The sequence below is a fragment of the Bombus huntii genome, unplaced genomic scaffold (genome assembly GCF_024542735.1).
Source record: "Bombus huntii isolate Logan2020A unplaced genomic scaffold, iyBomHunt1.1 ctg00000115.1, whole genome shotgun sequence".
NCBI lineage: Eukaryota > Metazoa > Arthropoda > Insecta > Hymenoptera > Apidae > Bombus > Bombus huntii.
The window spans coordinates 40,823-62,257 of record NW_026099367.1 but is presented as its reverse complement, the minus strand read 5'-3'; the positions used below and the strand labels follow the sequence as shown (position 1 = coordinate 62,257).

Below are 21,435 nucleotides of genomic sequence, written 5' to 3'. Positions count from 1 at the left end.
GTGGTTTATTCCTGGAGGGGCTTTTGTTTGAGGCGGTATTCGAAAATTTTGGCATTGATTGGCAAGGTGTCCCAATCGATCGCATTTGAAACATTTCGTTTGTGGCCTTTCGTTTAATGGTCGATTTTCAAGCTTTGTAAAATTATTCATTCTTGGTAGAATGTTTTGTGTGGGTGGAGTTTTGTTATTCATGTTACTTGTAATCGTGAAGCGGTTACCTACTGGACGAGACGTCTGGTTACGATAAGATGGTGGAGTGGTTGTTTGTCGTGTCATCCGTCTGCGAGCGTTGTCTTCGCGAAAGTATTTTTCCACGTCCATTGCCTTTTTTTCTGCATCGATGATGTTTGGGGGGGGGGGATTAGCCAATAGCACGTGTCCTATTTCTGAACGAAGGCCTCTTACATAGTCAATCACAGAAACCATGTATAGTCGATCGTTCATCGCTCATCGAGTTAGTTCGTCTTTATATTCATTGGTAATGCTGTATTGAAGTTTGTTGAAAACACGTCGAAATCTAATGTTATAATTTTGCACGCTTTCGGTTATTCCTTGCTTTATCACTCTTAACTGATCTTGGTGTTCTCTTACTGATGCTTGAGTAGCTACGTTACGTCTTAATCCTTCGTACAGAGTTTCGAATTCGTTAATATGGATATTGCGGATTGTCATTGCGGCTTTTCCTACAATTTTCTCTATTTTGATCATTTTTAATAATAACGTTTGTTCGCTACACATCATTCTCATTTCTTTTATTTCACGAATAAAATCTTCTACACTTATATCGTTTTCTCCGTTTAGTATCGGAGATACTAAACAGCTTTTAGATTTCCAGAGTTTCCAGCTGTTGAATTGGATGGTTGGACATATGTTGGTGGCTTTTGTGGCATAGGTGGAGGTGGATTAGTATCGTGTTTTAATACTGATATATTATCGTCATCGTCAGTCATCATAGAACCGAATTCAGTTGATTTTACGTTTATTTGTGGTAGTTTAACACGAGAGAGGTTTCTACTTAATATTTCCATTTCGTTAGCGCGTTTTCTATTTTCTTCGTTCGCTAATTTTAAAGCATTCTTTATTTCGTTAAATTGTTGTCGAAATTCTTCGTTCTGTCTCTGTATTAAGTCTAAAATTGCTCTGGTAGAGGAATCGAGTGTTCCCGTTTTATTTTGAACTCCACTTGTAGAGGGTAAACTTGTCTCGGCTTTTGTGTCTTTCTTGTTCATATTGTCTCTTCGCTAGAGTTACTAGAGAAACTAACTTTTCGCGTTCTATATTGTTTAAAAGAATTCCGACTTTTCTCACCTTGATACGTAAGTTCGTAGAATGAGGTTCCCTTGCGGTGTTTTCCTCTGTGGCGCGTTCAAATGCGTTTGAGTGTCAAACTCGTTCTGTTGATTTGTTCTATGCTGACAGTGGCCCCGTTAATTTGGTCCACCGTGGGTAAATTATTGACAGCAAAGTTCATAACACAAGTAGTTCGAATCCTTCGATCTTCAATAATGTCCGTAGACCGAAATCGTAACTTCGTTTACACTGAAGCGAATGGATCCTGGCAGGATCGCCAAAATGTCACGTAAAAATAATGGGAAAATAATAATAAAAAAATGTTGGGTTCTTGAACCAGAGTTCGAGGTACCTTTATTTTATAATAGGATTACAAGTGTGCGATTTGACCGTTACCGAAAGACTGAAAGACTCGATCAAGACACAGCCCTTCTAGATGTTCGTTTATCTTATGCCTATGTGCCGAATTCATATTCCTTTGTTTTGGGAGTCGGTGTCGTGTGCAAGGCTGTTCAGGTTTCCTGAGTCTGTTGGAGATATTTGTTGACGTTACATGTACGTCAAGACTGTGTAAGTGTCACGAGGCAAAACAATAATATGAGTCGCTCTCGATTTGCATCGTTCTCTAACTCATGCGCCGCTACATACTTATATAGCTATTATTTCTTACAACCTAGCGTATGCAGTTGTGTATGGGGCCTTAAGTTCACTGTTTATAGATACTGCTAGGAATTAATCGAACGAATTCAACGCAGTCGCGTTTACAGAGTTCCGTATTATCGGAAATGCCGAATTCGCGTGGTTTCGCTTTGACGTTCGTCCACGTTGACGATTGTTCAAAGAACAACCGAGAGGCCTCCGCGTCGCAGCTACGAAAGACATCGAAGCCGCGACACCCTTCAGTGACTTCCCTATCTTTTCCTAAAACCAAGGATGAAACTCAGGCAATCGTTACAAGCGTTCGAACTTCACATTTTCTTACCATACTATCAACAAAAAATGAAAGCTGGTTTTCAATGAGTCATTATATAATTATATGTCGGAGATGAAAGAACACCGGAGCCTTTGGAATTTTAGATAATCCCGCAACATTCTAACCTAGAGTCTACTATAGCTGTAATTGAACAATTGTAGTTATTCAATCCGATTGTAATTGTTCTAGATTAGTGACGGTGAGCTTTGGCTCGAGGTGACAGTCTGTCGCCCAACGTAGCCGCGGTCAAGGGATAAACGCTTTGCCTAACAAAGGTATGGAGTAATTCTATAGCTCTCCTTAAAAGAAATATTCGTGGCGACACGCGACAGTAAACATTCCAACGGTTTCTGTCCCGTGGCTCGCCACACGCAGACCCTATTCTTCGAGTAAGATGATTGCCAGATGTCGATGCGTCTCCGCAGTACATGTTCGGCTAGCTGGAGGGCCCGTTATAAATCTTAAGGTTTAGTTAACTAAAGTCCTTCAAACAGACAAACAGTCTTTGTCCCAACTACGGGAAGATAGGGGAGACATATTTTTCAACGAGCGGCGTCTCCCACTAGCAACTTTCCCTCGAGGGCGGCTAACATCTTTTTCTAACCACCGATATGGAGATTGACCAATTAGCAGCAACGTCAATTTCCCTTACTTCCTAAACGAAGGCTTTCCTCGACGAATCCGATGATCTCGTGTCCTTAGACACACCCCATTATAGTTTTCCTCTGTGACATCGTCGGGACGGGACGGGCATTCTTTTACGCGCTCCCGTCGACCAAAGAGTAACGTCTTTACGCTCAGCAATTATTTTTACGAGTCAGACTTAGATTCAGCGAGAACGCCCATCTGTCATCCCGTTGGCCGCGGATTCGTTATTGAACCGGAGACCACTGTCACTAGTGTCGCGGACGTCTCACCGCCGTGGTAGATTGTCAAAACCTGTGTTATTCATACCTGTGTCAATAAATCGTATCTTCGTTACACCGCAACGATGGCTACCTTCAATGAAGACTCCTCAAACACCGACAACCCTATCCCCAATGTCATTCCGACATATATATCCACCGAAAATGCGCTCTTGTAGACAAACGCTCGATTCGCGTCATAGCTTTTAAAGCTTGTCGCATCTCAATCCGTTGGAAAAAATTTTTCCTGTAGCATATTTTATTTTTACGAACCAACAAGGTCTTTGTTTATTTCCTTCTTTTTTTTTGCTCCAATTTCCCCATTGTTTTTTCAAGGATAGTATTTCAGAGCCACTAGTCAAGTTTATTGTAACAATAAACTTACGTTTCGGAAACATTTTGTGCTGTGAAACAGAATACACTAAAGTTTGAAGGTCACATCGATTTTCGAAAGTTTATAAATGGAGGTGTATGACAGTATCACCAGCTGTTGCTGTCCAAGTAACTCCAACATCGAAATACTACAACGATTCCAATCGAAAGCGCTAAGAGCCTTAATAGACGCACCTTGGTATGTTACCAACGAAACCATCCATCGCGACCTCAAGATACCTACAGTCAAAGAGGAAATAGCAAAATATAGCGACAGATATAGCAAAAGAGTCAAGAAACACCGAAACCCCCTAATCACTGGACTACTCGATACGACGGACCAGATTCGCAGGCTGAAGAGGCACTACTCGCTAGACCTAAACGTTAGATTCATTTAATTATCCAAATTAAGCATATGCACTTACTTATAATACTTATAAATTATACCTATCTATAATAAGTATTAACTTATTGTAAATAAACAGCCATGTCACTGCGCCACGCCGGAAAAATTACTGAAAATTCTCAACGCGAGAATTGATTGTAATTTCAACAAATAAATAAAAACAAAAAAAAAGCTGTTGCTGTCCCCAAGCGCCAAAATACGTTCTGACTACTATTTTATGTATCTCACAGAAGTATGTCTTCATTCATCATCTCCCATGCCATCCACCAACGTGTTCTTAACATGTTATCTCCTAGTAAAATATTGATGTTGAGTCAGATATCCAACTGAATAATCTTTTCGGTGTCTACTATAAGACATTTAAAACCAAGGCTCGTACACACGTGTGCTTATACGTCAGATGTAATACTTAACACGAAACCTGCTTATATTAATATTAAATTTATGCATAGTAGGATGTTCGACCTTTGTAAAAATGAAATTATAATACATACAGTTTCACCGTGGAAAAGTGAATCTTTCTAGCATGTCCACGCAAATGCAGCGGAGGGGAGGACTGTGCATGCACCAAACAACTTTACGTTCGTAATTTTTCACACAAATGTACAACTGTAGGGAAAAAATTATCTCTGATTTTTCGGATGTTAGGAATCGACAATATCGCATAACGGAATGCTGTGTTCTACGTATTCTATTTTTGTTACGAAAGTGGTACAAACGAAGTCCACGTAAGAATAGTATAACAAAATCGGTTGAGGTTAGGTTATCGTGCAGATATCGCGGCTTTTGCATTGGAAATCACGCAACTGCCAGTCTCGTCGTTCCTTGTAAACGAAAGAAAGGTATTGTAATCGGTCGGAATTAACATAAAACTCGTCGTTTCATGATAATACTGTGCATTCTGAATATGCTATGATTTGGTTTAAAATAATAAATAGTCCATTCTTGCATACTATTGCTCCAGCTTTACTTGTATTTTCGATATTGGTATAAATAGAAAGACAATTAATGTCGTTCGAGTCTATTTTCGGATCATTTATATTACGTTTAATCCATATAGTTATCATATGAGACATAGTATCGTAAAATTTGGAAGAATAAAACGTTCGTACAGGAAGTACATTTTATAAGAACTCCAACAAATCTGCGTGTGCACCTAAAATACAAACTGATAGTGATAGTGATTGTTCATAAGTTTATATACATTATCTAATGTCAATCGAAGGTATCAATTCTTTTTCTCCATAAGAGTACTTTTTCATTTATATGTGTTCAAAAATACATGTGTTCAACCGTGAAGCATATGTCACCTACAACGAAAAAGAGTTTTCCTATACTTAATATTTCCTTTATATACCTATGAAAGTCTATTCTTCGCGTAGTATGAAATTATGAATAAATCTGGAATATTGTTCAATCTGAAAAGAAAAATAACTTATTGACATCATTCATTGATACGAGATTCAGAATGTTTGTTTTGTCTTGCAGAAAAAGAAGGCAGCCCTCCCTTTCTTTTAATGTGAAATAGAAAGCGAAAATTTGAAAACAGATTTTTTGGAAATTTACTTGCAAATATCGTTTTCAATATCGTGATTTTCTTCCCAATGGTAATGTACTTTCAAATTTTCCAGTATCCCTCTAAAAACAAAAAGTCGAACCTCGTTATTGTTAACGTAGGCATTACAAGGAAGCGAAGTATTAGAAAGCAGCTCCTTTTTATTATGGATTTCTCTATAATCATGTAAATAAGAAATTCCGGAAATTTTTTCCTCAAGAATTTAATTCTTGTGTTTTGATTGATAATTATTACACTGCATACTAACTTTTCGCATACTGTTCGCGTCTAACAGTTTCCTAATAATAACTACTTCAAAATTACATATGTTCTTGCACGAATTCAAAAGTACGTATGATACAATTACAATTGATTCTAAAATAATAATTATTTAAAGATATTAAGATACTAATTAAACGTTTCACTGTATTTCAAAATCTGGAACAACAAATTTTTATTTATAAAAAATGAAACTGTCTTTATATATTCTTTGTCATGATGCTATTTCTTATTACCGTGTCGACATTTTTTAAAATTCATTTTGTTATCTCTACGCAATACGAAAATTCATATACTGCTTAATATTTTTTGCATATTATCCATCCACCGCATGATATCTTCTGAAAAATCAAAATATTAATGTTATATTATTACAATGCTTCTTAAATATCAATTTTTGACAAATTTGAAATCCAATATATTTTGCACAATTATTATTTATCAAAAAATTCCAAGTTAGTAACTTTCTTTTCAAATGGCAAATAACATATACTTTGACTTACCTGTAAGTTTTTGTTCCTAATCATCATTTCCTCTTATAGAACATCATTATTGTTCTTATAATTACTACCAGTGTCATAGATATTGTAGTGGCTACAACTGAATTAATAGAAAATGATAAATAACTGTGTATAACACTAACACATAATTGTGTATAACAATGACACATAACTTTTACTTACATATCTGTCGATAAGGGATTACTTACTGTGATATCCTGTTGATGTTTCTTAAGGCACTTGATTAGGTGCGATACGGTATCATTCCTTATGGTATACTGTAGATAAGTATTTTAGAAAATAACAAGAATAAATCTAAATTATTCAGAGGTTCCAGTTTCGGCTTAGACATAAATACAGGACCATTTGCAAAGAAGAAAGGGTGCGTTTCTACAGCCTCGTTATAGTAACCATGAATACCAATCTCTGAATTACTGGTTACTAAACATAAATATCCTATAAAATTTAATATATTTCTTTAATTTTTAATACATACATGAGTTAGTAGTTCTAAATTATGAATCATCCTACCTGTGATATTACGCTTTTCCTTATAATATCATCACTCGAGTGAACAACATTAAGATCATGTAAACCATGTCATCCTATCTTACTGTGAAGATACTTAGTTATGTTATCTAACATTATAAAAATATCATCAAATTCAAGTCCTTTTATTCACATCACATGGCCACGACGATCTGGTTCTTCGTTATATAATGTTCTAAAATTTGTCGTATATATAGGATGTACAAACCGTGATATCAAGGTATCAGTTCTTCCTTCCCAAGGGACAGTTTCATTAAAATTCTGATAGAATTAAAAATTAATTATTAATATTCTAACAATCATATATGTTAAATACGTTATAGTCAACGATATATACCTGAGCGAATGTAGGGGTGATTCCTTGATAATTATAAATGTCATCAGCCCACATCATTGTGCCACTTCTTTGTACTCCAGCCTCTAGATTAACAGCCTAAACAAACATACGAAATTTTATAGAAGCTGTACAAAATATAGTATATATGCGCAATATTGAAGCGTTCAAGGGGATATAAAGGTAATGTACATCACATACACGTGTACTCTCATGCAACAAAATACAATTAGATTTAATAGTATAAGCTCTTTTATTCATCATAATAGATTGGAAATTTAAGTGTCTTACGAGGGTGAGTAAAAAGTTACCCGCTCTGTCGGTGTAGAATTTATTTTAAGCAATTGTCAAAAAAGACATACATCATTTTTTGACATAATCACTCGATTTCTGTATACACTTTGTCCATTTGCCGAAGGACCTTTGTATTTTCTCATTAAAAAATGTTTTGGGCTGAGCTGCGAACCACGAATGCATCGTCGTCTTCACCTTTTCATCAGCTTTTTCGGCATCCATCTCGCACAAACTTTTTAAAATCCAAATCTGTCGTGCACTATTGCATAAGCAGAGCCGTGGCTGATTTGCAAATGATTTGCCACATTATCCAGTGTCACTCGTCTATTCCATAGAGCATAAGTTCATGAGCACGTTCAATGTTGTCATCGTGGATGTGGACGGGCGTCCAGCTGTTTTTTCATAACACTCGTGCGATCTTCTTTGAACTTTTGTGCCCATTCAAACACACTTCGTGACAAAACACTTTCTCCATAATGTGCATTAAATCTTTGATAAATATAGGCATCAAACATAACCTCCGACCACAAGAAACGAATCACAGCATCCTGCACTGTTTTCCTGCAAATCACCATTGCAAAGCGCCATTACTCGCGCAACGGTCACAAACGAATTGACGTAACACAAAGAAACCTGCGCAGCAGCACTGAACAGATATTGACGTCATACGAAGAGTGCAGATGGATCAATACGGTCGACAGAAGTTTTAACTATCTGGAGTGCGGATAAATTTTTACTGAGAGTCGTATAGGAATCTATAATCTGTAAGTACACCTTTGGCTGAATGGAAATTTCTCTTACATATAGTCAAAAATGCTGAAACTGTGTATTGAATTGGAAAGTGATAAAAAATAAGTGAAGTTTCGAGGTTGCATGTGATTGCATGAGTACACAGGACGTTTTTAGCGAATAAAAAATAATTTTGAAAGACACGAGACTTATCTTGTATTTTATGCACTCTCTGTGTCCGAATTTCCAGAAGCTCTCTATCTTATGAAGTGTTTTAGATTAGCCGGAAAATTTTGTACGTACGTACAAGAAGTATACGATCTAAGTGGAATATTCCATTATTCTCTTGATACAACAGAAACGAAATTTACAGAACTTCTCAGAAAGTTGGTTTATTATTACCAAATTAATAGAATTAATACACGTTTATCATCTTTACATACCTAAGTCGTGGAGGTTTATCGTGCGTAAAAAATTAGTGTCGTTTCAAAGTTACATTTCGTACATTTTAAGCCTATAATTTGTAACGTACAAAACAATGTAAATTTGAGCTGTTTCTTATCTCCACAATAAGAAAATCCAACTTTACGTTTTTTACACAATGATATTTATGGAACAGTAATATCATATTATTGCATCGCTTGGAGAATGAAGTCAAGGTACGATGTGACCCTAGTGTAAACGCTGGGATAACCAGCTGTGCCGCACTTATAAGCATAAGACACAATACCTATTAAATACGAGGTTAATTCATGTTGTATCAGCAGTGGTCCGCCGCGGTCAGCCTGAAAGGATCGTTAAATTTTTAATCAAAGATACTGAAATATATCGATCGAATTGTATTGAAATTATACTTATATACAGTAATAATCTTCTATTGATTTGTGTATTGAAATACTCCAATTTATAACGTACATGTTATATGTATTTTGAGCAAAACTAAGATTAGAAGGAAATTAGATTAAATACCATAACGAGGTGTGAGAAGTGGGCAAAACTATTAAATTGTGTTTATCTATTATTTTTAATGTTTAAGACGTCGATTTGATGTTAATTCGAATCGACGTGTCTTCAGATACCGTATAGTTTGTAGTAACTCTGTAACTTAATTACCGTACAAGAATCCTCTCCACCCTGAGCATGTTCGGCGCATATTATACCATCAGTGATATCAGGTGCATTAGGAAATTTGGAATAAGCTATTTTGCATTCGGCGTTCTTAATCACTGGCATTTGTACTTCCATTAATGCATTACGTCGTGGTCGTCCTACGAAGAAAATAAGAAAGATATTTAAGACTGGAACTATTTAATTTTATTATAAAATTGATATCACTTACTATATCTTAATGCTCCCGATCCAGCAACAAGGGGGTTATAGCCGACGAAGTTGCTCTTTCGTAGGGGCTCTTTCGTACAAATGGGATATACGTACCCTGAAAAATAAAAAAATAAATGAAAATGCAGGAGACTAATGACCAAAAGTATGAGAAAGAATTATACACGCTTTATGACACAATATATGTGTACAGTAAGAAATTTCAGGATATGATACTTCAGTAATACTCAATAGCATATATATATATATATATATATATATTTGAGGACTTACTCGAAAATGGCACCTCCTCCACCAATCTAAGAATGGCAATATTATGATTGTGTATGTTTTCTATTCCATCCATATGTGCACAATGTGCTGCGGTCAAAACATGCCTAGCCGATATCAGGGAACCTCCGCACTTCCATAGTGGTTTGTCTGGTTTTCGGGGATTACGAAAACCTAATGCATCGATTCATGGCCAAGCGCCTAAAATGCAATAGTCATAGTTGTGAATATACATAATTTTTTCTCACATAACGAGTAACAACGATTATTACCTATTCGAAATTCGATCATACAGCAGACGATAAGTACATACGTACAAATACTCTGAAACAGAGATTTGATAAAGACAGAAATTAAATTTTTATTCCAGTGGAATACAAATTATTAAATAATTCTATATAATTTCTATTTGAACTATACTGAACTATAAAGTTCAAACGTGTAATTTCTGCCCTAACAGTTTTTGATCTCTATCCATATTATTACTCCTATATCAATTTTTTATTTCAAGCAAAAAGATACTCTTCCTAACATGAAGTAAAAGAAAGAAATAATTCAAGTTAATAAGTAAAGTTACTACCGATAAAATCATAGCATTATTATTTAGTCTAATTGAAATGTACATTGATGTGCTGTTTAATGCCTTTAAAGTTCATTCTTTGCAGTAAATGGCTTATTATTAATCGGAAAGAAAGACATAAAACGTACCAAGTTCAGCTGGTTTACCATCGACCACCCTGGTATGAGAGACGTTGCTAAAACCTCAGTATGGTGGTCGCAAAGCCTTATACTTATACACAGTTTTTATTAAAATTTCTCTCTTCTCTTTGTTTGGATCGTTCGGACAGCAAACGATCGTAACATTGCCCTGGTATCTGCACACTGATCGTCTATAAAAATCGGTGGCTGTACGGTACTGTATCTGCCATATTTCTTGCAGAGGTTTACATTTTCTGTAGTCAAGGCACCTGCCTTCTTGATTGTCCGGTGTGGTACATTCTGGATCAAACAATTTTAAAACATTTATACAGTTCAAAGATGCGTAAGAAAGCGACACCGATTACTCAACTTTCGAAGTAAAAAGCCGATCGAGTCCACCGGATTGCCCTACAGACACGTATTAATCCGTAAGAGTTAGTCATCATGTTGATAATAATTATCTAAAGAAACTTTTCACGTGAAAATATAAAATTTTAATTGATTAGATATTGTGTTAGCCATACTTAAGAAAGAAAATGAAAATGAATGAAATGAAAGAAAAGGACTACCTTCAACCTCATTTTTTAAATAAACACTTTGTCAGTTTTGCGGTAAATAAGTTCTTAGGAATTCAGGACAGTTTTTAGTGAATCATTTTGTTTCGACCGTTCGCGGAGAGACGCGATCGCGAGATAGCACGTCAACGAGAGTTGTAATTTCCCGTTACGATTAAATAATCGACGCCACGAACTGATCAGTTCAGTAGTTCAATGAAATTCCACAGAATTAACACAAATAAATTAATGTTTATTTCAACAACTTATTAACTAGAAAGATATAAATGGAACAAAAAAAATGTAACTGCGTTTTGGTTGATAAGTAATGCGCGACATACCACCTGTGTTGACGGTTCGACTTCTCGAAAAGTTCTGAACGCCTTTCGATTTTTTTCGTTTTTTCTGGAAGGCGACCCCCACTACGTTCGGATCACGCCACATTCTTTTACGCGAGGTAAAATAACGACCACGAGTCGACGTTTCTGGAAGTCGCCCTGCTTAATGAATCATGCGCTTGCCACTACAATGTTTGTTTGCCGGGCAGACGCGACGGTCCGTCTGCGACATTATAGTGCCGCGATCGATAGTTAAGAATATGACCTATGGTAAGCCGCATGGCGTAACATTCTCCCCCCGTTGAGAGGGTACCGATCAAACTAGCGAGGTGTGGTTGAAGTTCCCATCTTATTTCGTCTCGGTGGCTAGTTGTTCGGGTTTCTCGAGATCGGGTTGAATTGGCAGTGGGACAAGCCTTTTGACGCCCCGATCCAAAATGCTTTTTGCCGTCTGAACTGTAGCTGTCCGGATGACACTGTCACGACCGGCATACTTCAAATCCGACGGACTGACGATAGAGATAAAGCACTCGGCGACAATGTATATCGCTGAAGTGCCTAATGAACCATCAACATCCCAACGGTCCTTCCACCGAAGGTTCTAGAAGAAAGAGCACGTGGCAACGGTCGCGGACGCCTAGCAAATGCATGGACGGTGGGGATGTTGAGGGATGACAAAAGAAAGTAATCGGATCCGATCGAAAGTAAAATCATAAGAGTCAGTCTTAAAAAGTCACGCCCAGAGTTCGGAAGTAGATTGTAAAGTGTATTGATGTTAGAAAAAAAATAAAGTTTTCTTTTTTTTATTTTTTACCTCAAATTCCTTTTTTATTTTGTTATTTTACGTGACAACACCATCGGCGCCTGGATGAACTCGGCCCAGAGGCCAATGCATGGAGGGAACGTTGTCCTCTCTGAGGATGACGATTGTGCCCTTTTGGATGCTGTGTCCACCCTTGCTCCATTTATTGCGGTTGGTTAGCTCGTTCAAATACTCCTTATGCCAGCGGTTCCAAAAATGTTGTTTAAGCTGTTGGATATGCTGCCATTTGGAGAGTCGGTTCGATGGAATGTCTCTGAAATCTCGATCACGTAAGCACATTAATGAATCGCCAATGAGGAAATGTCCGGGAGTGAGGGCTAGGAGATCATTTGGATCGGTGGAGATAGGAGTTAGCGGGCGGGAATTGAGGACTGCTTCTATTTCTATGATAAGAGTATTACGGTGTTAAGCTCATATGTTTCTGTTTCTCCACTCGCGCTGCGCCATAATATCCTTTGATATTTCCGATCCTCTGGTCGTACGAGGAATTGCCGATACATTTTCTCGATCTCGCCAGTGAGTACGTACTGATGAGCGCGGAATCTAATTAATATACAAAATAAATTGTGAATTGATTCGAGAATATAGGATTTCCCCATTTTCATGATTATCGTGATTTTTGTATAAATATATTTTTGAAGATACTAATAATTAGGTACTTATAAATTAGTATTATCAATTATTTTGCATTTATAATTCCGCCTCTAGTATAAGTGTTAATTGAAAACTAACTTTATGTTTCAAAAAGTACTAGCAAAGTCGTTGAGTAACAAGCCACTGATGCTAACACAAATAGCATTGTCGTAATTAAATATTTCTAAATATTCATTTTTCATTTTGAACCTGTAGAAACAATTTATTATATATACTATTAGCTAAGTAATTGCATATTTAATTAAGTCGAAATATAAAACTTAGTTATTTTAATAATTTAAAAAATAAAAAACTGACAAACATTTCAATTTAATTTATGGTTGGAACAAAAGACATTTCATTAATTGAAATATTGCAACGCAGAGTACTTTCCAAAATACGCCGAGAGTATTCCTGATGGTGAAACGAGCGTTGCTTCATCGAACGCAGCTAAAGAAAACAACATCTATGTAGTTGGTGGTACGATGCCTGAAATAGAGGGCGATAAATTGTACAATACCTGTACTATTTGGGGTCCCGATGGAACTTTGATAGCAAAACACCGAAAGGTAAGTAATATATTCCTTTATGGCTTTGAATTTGAAAATATTGGGGCGAAGAAAGTGACTCTATCTAGGAATAATTTAGGAATATACATATGTACATACGTATACTATAACCAATTCTATAATTTACGGTTTATAAAATACGTTATGATACGGGAAACGCCCATTTTTGTTGTAATGTGTTTGTGTTGTATAAATTTTTCAAATACTTAAAATATTATTATACTTATTTTTTCTCCTTTTTAAACATTATTAAATGATAAGATTTTTTAATAAAAGAAAGTGATAAAAACGCTGTCAGTTATTAAATAAAAAATAATTAAAGTTTAGGAGTTGGTAACTTTGATATTAAATTACAAAAGTTGCAGCAATAGAATTAGCGACTACATTTTTATGTTATTAGGTACATCTATTCGACATCGACATTCCTAATAAGATTACTTTTCGAGAGAGTGATTCACTCAGTCCTGGTAACTCCCTAACGACGTTCGATGTGAAGGGCTGCAAAATAGGTATTGGCATTTGCTATGATATTAGATTCGAGGAAATGGCACGCATTTATCGGAACAAAGGTACAGTAACTTAATCGATCAATACTTAACTAGCAAAAAATTAAATATCTTTCTTAAATATATTCTATATAAAATTAATATAATCTGTAACTCTGTATAAACAGAAGCTTAATTTAAAAAAACCAGTATATTTGCTGAAAATGAAACAAATAAAAGAATTAAAAGCACAATAAGAGGACTGTCCTCGCATATTCAGAAATGATGGAATGTGAACCGTGCAACTACGAAGTTAATTGGTATTCGGTAGCTTCATATTTCCTGCTTCTCTGGGTTAGGTTGCCAAATGCTGATATATCCAGCGGCATTCAATATGACCACTGGACCACTGCACTGGTCATTACTTCAGCGTTTCAGAGCGAATGATAATCAATTATACGTTGCCTGCATATCACCGGCTCGTGTTCCTTAAGCAAGTTACGTCGCATGGGGACATACACAGTTGACCAATCCCTGGGGAAAGATTCTTTACGATTTGGAAACTCAAGAGAATATGGCAGTCACCGATATCAAAAAAAAAAAAAAAAAAAAAAAAAAAAAAAAAAAAAAAAAACTGGCGAACCGTGTGTTACCACAACGAGACACGCGATGCTATTTGTCGCTTTAAATTGTGCCGCAACTCGTTTTTGAGATCTTTGCCAGGGGCGCGTTAAAACATGCTGAAAATATATTTCTGGCTTTTCTGGGGTTTAACTGAAATATGACAAATAACGTTGTAAAACATATGTACTTATGACTTACAGAGTAATTGAGTGTACAAAATATATAGTATACAAAATAGCCAGCGATTTAGGGCTTTAAAAGATCAAAAGGAAAGAAAAGGAAAGAAAAGAAGAAAGATAATATATTGTGGCAGTCTAAGTCGATCTAAGAAAATAGATAAAGGGAGGGAGGGGCAAAGCTAGTTAATCTGGAAAGAATCCAAGCGTCAATTTCAAGCATTTACAGAGAATCAAGCGGGCTGGTTAAAGTCGTGAGTTGAGCAATTATCCCGCGTTAGGTTCAATCAGGTTAGTCCCACGCGAAATTGATCCAACCATGCGAAAACGAGTGTATTCTGATTTCTGTCGCAGATACTTCTGGCTAGTGCAGTACCTACACGGTGGTTGTTGAAATAGCCGCTTCTCATCTATTTTCCCTAGCGCGGACATCATCCTTTGATCCCTTACGACTAACGAAGTTTTCTAAGATGTACGGCAGTTTGAGATTCTACTTGAAAATGATCATGATTGCGGTCTGTGTGTCGTCTGCTCTTCTTTTTGTCCTTCCGTTAAAGACTGGTAAGTTGATACTGATTAATTATGCGATCGAAACCCTATATAATGGCTACAAAAATGCCGCTAATATAATATTCCTTCTTTCTTGTATCTTCTTTCTTGTATCTTCTTTCTTGTATATATATCTTGTATATATATATATATATATATATATATATATATATATATATATATATATATATATATATGTCGGGTCACGATTCGAATTTTGGGCGCGCGACGACTCTTCGTGTGGACTAGCCATCGTTTCACAAAGCCGAGATTTTATTTAGACATATATACAGGTCTATCACTAAGCTTAACAAATAATAAGTACAACTAATAATAAGTCTAACAAACACTAAGCCTAATGAATAATACGATCTACGAATAATTAAATTAAATAATACTATTAGCAATGTTTGAGTTCAAACGAATCCACGATCACCGGGATAACTCCTTACTAAGCGAAACTAACTTAGACGCAAATGCGATCGTCGAAAATGCTCGATGTATCACTGCGCCAAATACGATAAGGATAGGTTCGACAAAAACAAAGCTAAAATAGTTAGGTTCAACCTTGGCGATTTCGTGTTACGTAAAAACGAGGAAAGAAACCAGACGAAGTTAGATCCGAAATTCAGGGGTCCATTCGTAATAGCCGAGATTTTGGAAGGAGATAGATATACCCTAAAAACCTTAGACGGCAAACGATCATATAAGGACAGACACGACAGACTGAGAAAAATGCCAGAAGGTTGCGTCCCTGCTGAGTTAGACGTCTGCGGTGATGACAACGGCGGTGATAATAACGATGCAAGTACACTGACCTCAGAGGATCATTAACACTGCGTTGTGGTCATAGTAATACACCGAGTGGTTTTATGTGCTTTTGTTGTAACCCGTTGAGTGGGTTGATGTGTTTTTGTTGTAACCCGTTGAGTGGGTTGATGTGTTTTTGTTGTAACCCGTTGAGTGGGTTGATGTGTTTTTGTTGTAACCCGTTGAGTGGGTTGATGTGTTTTTGTTGTAACCCGTTGAGTGGGTTGATGTGTTTTTGTTGTAACCCGTTGAGTGGGTTGATGTGTTTTTGTTGTAACCCGTTGAGAGGGTTGATGTGTTTTTGTTGTAACCCGTTGAGTGGGTTGATGTGCTTTTTGTTGTAACCCGTTGAGTGGGGTTACGTGCTTTTGTTGTAACCCGTTGAGTGGGGTTACGTGCTTTTGTTGTAACCCGTTGAGTGGGCTTACGTGCTTTCTGGGTGTAATGCACCCAACGTGGCAATATGATCCAACAAACTGAGGTTCACCGGTGTACGAAATCGAAAATGATCTGTTGTGTCATTACGGTCTGGCTGGCGACTCACAGAACGCACCTAACACTTTGAATACAAATTATAACATTACAAATTCCTATTCTCTTTTATTTTTCTGTTGTCAAACCTCCGAACGAAACTTTGTTATTGCACTGGACCCTTGACTTACTTGGACATTTAGTTAAATCGCAAATAATGTCAGTTGTATCGAATCTAATGTAAGAAATACGATATTTTAGTTACACACGAGGACGTGTGATAGTCAGGATGGCCGTGTCGGAGATGAAAGAACACCGGAGCCTTTGGAATTTTGGATAATCCCGCAACATTGTAACCTAGAGTCTACTATAGCTGTAATTGAACAATTGTAGTTATTCAACCCGATTGTAATTATTCGAGAATTGTGATAATGAGCTTGGGTTCGAGGCGACAGTCAGTCGCCGAACGTAGCCGCGGTCACGGGATGAACGCTTTGCCTAACAAAGGTATGAAGTAATTCTATAGCTCTCCTTAAAAGAAATATTTGTGGCGACACGCGACAGTAAACATTCCAACGGTTTCTGTCCCGTGGCTCGCCACGTGCAGACCCTATTCTTCGAGTAAGATGATTGCCAGATGTCGATGCGTCTCCGCAGTACATGTTCGGCTAGCCCGAGGGCCCGTTATAAATCTTAAGGTTTAGTTAACTAAAGTCCTTCAAACAGACAAACAGTCTTTGTCCCAACTACGGGAAGATAGGGAAGACATATTTTTCAACGAGCGGCGTCTCCCACTAGCAACTTTCCCTCGAGGGCGGCTAGCATCCTTTTCTAACCACCGATATGGAGATTAACCAATTAGCAGCAACACTTTCTGAACGAAGGCTTTTCTCGACGAATCCGATGATCTCGTATCCTTAGACACACCCCGTTATAGTTTTCCTGTGTGGCATCATCGGGACGGGAAAGGCTTTCTCGCTCGCGATCTCATCGATCCAAGAGTAACGCCTTCGCGATCAGTGATTATTCTCAGACTTAGACTTTGTGAGTACGTTCTGTTGTCATCCCGTTGACCGCGGATTCGTTATTGAACCTAGGATCATTGTCATTAGTATCTCGAGCACCTAACTACCGCGGTTACTTGTCCGGTTCTATAATAATCGTATTTGCACTAGTCAATGTCTTCTCCATTGCATAACGACAACGTGTAACCCAAACGAAGATTCGTTTCACGCCCCTAACCCTAATTCTAATGTAAACCCGATATATATATATATATATATATATATATATGTATGTATAAGATTTATAAAATGAATGCTCGGTAAAATGTCTGTGATAAATAATAGCAATTAAAATGGAAAAATTTTTAATTGCATTGCTTCGACTATACATATACATATACTTAATGTGACTTACTTTGTATGAGAAAAATTCTGTTTGCCAATTCGATATCGAGAGCTGATAATGCTAACATACGATGAAACGATAACAGAAGAATCCGAATATTCAGAACTTTTCACGATATATGTTAAATAATATTATGAAATAAATTAAATAATTACCCCGCATTGCTTCCAGCGTACGTGTTCACGATTCTCGGCGAAACCGAATATGGCAGCAGGAAATCAACCAATCACAACTTCGGAAGAAAGTAAAGCGCGGGAAGAAATCGCGGCATCCAGCTTCCTGCGAATCTATTCTCGATCTCGATGTAAGCAGTAATCTTTCGATAATCGTTTTGCAAAATGGCGTGTCTTAAACGAAGTGTATAGTAAAATTCGTATTTGAGAGACGCATAAATAAACGATATCAGGCTATTTCCCGCGAGAAATTCACGTTCGGTTGCAACATAACATGTCACGTATGTATTTTCGTCGAAAACTGATTTCGAGGGACGTGTATATGTGCGTATCAAGTTACTTGGCGAAAGTTCAACGACAGACTGTGACTTTAAAACAGTATGTATGCCTATGTTTGTTGTCCGAGAATTGGAAGAATCTGTCATGTTTTGTTTACGTCGGCTGTAATGGAGTGGTGTTTTTGTCTTGTGGTAACTGAATGTCTCAAACAACAAACTCGAGATTTCAATCGATCTTCGAAAAGAAGTCATACCCATTGGCCTTGGGTGAGTTGTGATTTCATTAACTTTTTAATTCATAATTGATAACATAAGGTTATTGTAAGACCGATGAAAATATGGATAGCAACCAATTGCAATTGAATATCTGGCCTGTCTTGCACTATTGAAATTTTGCAAGTCACTAAAGTTACCAGCATTAATATGTTCCCTTGCACAAGTTTGACGATAAAACAAATGAAATTTTACTATTTGCAAGTTATTTGATTATTGTATTTAACGAAAAATTATAAAATCATAAAATAGAATTCTATATAACCTGTAAATCGTAACTTGTCAATCTACTAGTACATATATTATAAATTGGTAAACTTTTGTGTGTGGGGGAGGGGGTGCTAGATGTAACACTGATACGACATTTTGAAAAAATATTTAATTATAATCATGAAAGGCGTTATTGAAATATTGAGTTTTTATTAATGTTCCTTGCAACTTCGAGTTTGCGTACTATATTTAAAATGTACATAAGATATAAAGTATATTGACAAGTAACAGTCACAAAATTGTTTCAAATGAGGATAATCATCCTAATATCAACTTATCAATTGTGATCTGATAAACAAGAATTCAAAATACAGTTAAACTGTGTTCTACATACAATAATCTTTTTCGGAGGAGATTTAAATATATGAACATATTGTGATATTTTGTCCATAATAACATGAATAATATAAAGTTTCGTATTACATATACTCTATTTTTTAATATATTCTGCATATCTCATTTTATGACAACAGACAAGCAAACTATATTCCCATTATAAGCTTCGCTCTAATTTCGCATCGTTTCACCTGAATATATCGTGAAATTTCATCCCGTCAAAATTTTGCGTCAATCTTTTTTATCTTAAAGGATTAAAGACAGTTGCAAAACGCCACGGTGTTTCGGGGTTTGTTTAAATTTCCGCCAAATGAAAAAGAAGTTTCGCGAAAAATGGTAGTTACTAACGGCACGTCTGGTTACAATTTTCGTTTACAATTCTTTTGGCGAGTAAATATGACGTACTGGGTCGATACTAAGTAGTCGGTTGTCCCTGAAATTTGAACTGTTGAGAACGAGGTAATAACAGGGCGACTGGTTTGTTGCTGTGTAACGTATACACGTTTCTGAATAGTTTTCTACTTTAAATGAAATTAACTGCTACCCGACGGAGTTTCGACGTAGCGATAAACACGCCACTGAAAAAAGCGACGAATGGGAATGGAAAATACGTAAAGATTTTTTTGACAAAATAAAGAATCATTTTGTCAGATTTCAAGAAGAGTTTGGGTAAATTCAATTTATGCTCTTTGCTACTTGACTTATGTTTATAACACTAAAAGTTATCTTTACAAGCAGCGAAGTGATTTAGTTTCATCCGTAGTTCGGTTGCTTCCAATTTTTTCATTTTCACATTGTGTAAATTTCGACCAATTGCGGGGAGACGTAATCGCGAGGAGAGACGTCAACGGGGGTCGTAAATCCCCGTTACGATTATAACAATCGACACCACGAATTGATCGATCCCCTGATTTCCGTTGAGATAATAGGGGTGATTGAGTTTGTATAACACTGTGATTCACAGAATTATAAATTATATATTTCCAACACTTAGATTACACTGACGTAGAGAAATAAATAGTTAACAACTTGTCGCATGAAGATGCGATAGATATGTACGCTAGAGCAGGGCTCTTATAATGGAAATTAATGTATTAATGGACTTAGCACTATAATATATTTAGGAGAGAAGATGTGTGTTCGACAACACCGAGAACCGACAAAAGATTTGCGTGAAGTATGCGACTCTCGCGCTATGTGTAGACTGCCGCGTTAGGCGTTAGTTTTTAGACTGTCTGTCGCTCTTTTTCTAATACGGAAGAAAAGTTCGGTGTGGGTGTGCCCCTGTGCCTAAAGAACGCGGATTCGTTGTTCCCACTTTCGTTAGAAAAAGTGAGGGCCACGAAGCGCGGTGTCGATTGGTCATGACCTGCACTACTGCTCGAAGGGATGAGTATCGAGTCTCCTACCATCGTGGTGGATAGATGACTGTGTGCGTGAGAAAAACCTAGCTTGTTTTATTACAGGGCTATTCGGATTTTCCTAATGGGTGCATACCCGCTTTCTCCGTGTTTTAAGTGCGACTAATAAACCCAAGGACCTCTCTAAAAACCGACTGTGTTTCGAGAATATTTTTAAGCTTTAGAAATTCTTCAAGACAAACGGATTGAAGACACATGGCGAAACAATACAGGGAAGTGAAAGTTATGGTGGGTCCTTAGGTTTATTGAGGGTCGAAGTGACGTTACGCAGGTCGATTGTTGTCCGGTCGCGCGGGCTGGCGTGCAGATGTTTTAGGCGGCGTAACACATTGCGTATTACAATATTGATGTTAAAATATTATTATAGAAAAACATGTTAGCAACTTAATTTTCTATTTGTTCGTTTCTCTGTTTTCCTTATTCTGTTTTTGGATTTGTGGTGGATGATTTAAATAATGACGTGACGAGTTGATACTTGATATTGTCAAATATATTTAAAATTATTCTAAATACAGAATTAATCGCACGGGAGACAAAGATTTTGTAACGAATCCTAGCGGCTGCCATTTGTCGTTCACGCGCTGTTGCCGATACCGAATGCGCTAATGTCACGTAAAATAACAAAATAAAAAAAGAAATTTGAGGTGTAAATAAAAAAAAGAAACTTTATTTTTTTTCTAACAACAATTCACTTTACAATCCACTTCCAAACTCTAGGCGTGACTTTCCAAGACTGAAGCTCTTATGAT

The 21,435-nt window shown here is 36.8% G+C and overlaps 2 protein-coding genes across 11 annotated transcripts in view; one reads left to right on the top strand and one right to left on the bottom strand.

Moving 5' to 3' along the window:
* LOC126877076 (omega-amidase NIT2-A-like) overlaps positions 1-21,435 on the top strand; it is a 182,752-nt gene that overhangs the window by 135,770 nt on the left and 25,547 nt on the right. For 3 of the 7 annotated variants that reach the window (XM_050639909.1, XM_050639911.1, XM_050639910.1), the window contains exons 2-4: positions 13,226-13,410; positions 13,811-13,979; positions 14,255-14,686. The exons of 2 other annotated variants lie outside the window; for them this stretch is intronic. In XM_050639909.1, coding sequence (XP_050495866.1) covers positions 13,327-13,410; positions 13,811-13,979; positions 14,255-14,388 — 387 coding nt within the window. In that variant the 5' untranslated portion in view covers positions 13,226-13,326 and the 3' untranslated portion in view covers positions 14,389-14,686. Of the gene's footprint in view, positions 1-8,138; positions 8,222-13,225; positions 13,411-13,810; positions 13,980-14,254; positions 14,687-21,435 lie in introns of those variants that run through there. 2 more of the 7 variants (XM_050639901.1, XM_050639906.1) reach the window with 2 other exon arrangements.
* LOC126877080 (venom serine protease Bi-VSP-like) overlaps positions 1-21,435 on the bottom strand; it is a 79,001-nt gene that overhangs the window by 37,276 nt on the left and 20,290 nt on the right. Inside the window, exons 1-3 of one of the 4 annotated variants that reach the window (XR_007694738.1) lie at positions 9,300-9,448; positions 8,630-8,971; positions 8,096-8,219 (exon numbers count right to left, since the gene is read on the bottom strand). The exons of 1 other annotated variant lie outside the window; for it this stretch is intronic. Coding sequence is in view for 1 of the 3 variants with exons in the window: in XM_050639917.1 (XP_050495874.1) it covers positions 9,300-9,431 (132 nt within the window). In the remaining 2 variants the exon portion in view is untranslated. Of the gene's footprint in view, positions 1-8,095; positions 8,220-8,629; positions 8,972-9,299; positions 9,449-21,435 lie in introns of those variants that run through there. 2 more of the 4 variants (XR_007694739.1, XM_050639917.1) reach the window with 2 other exon arrangements.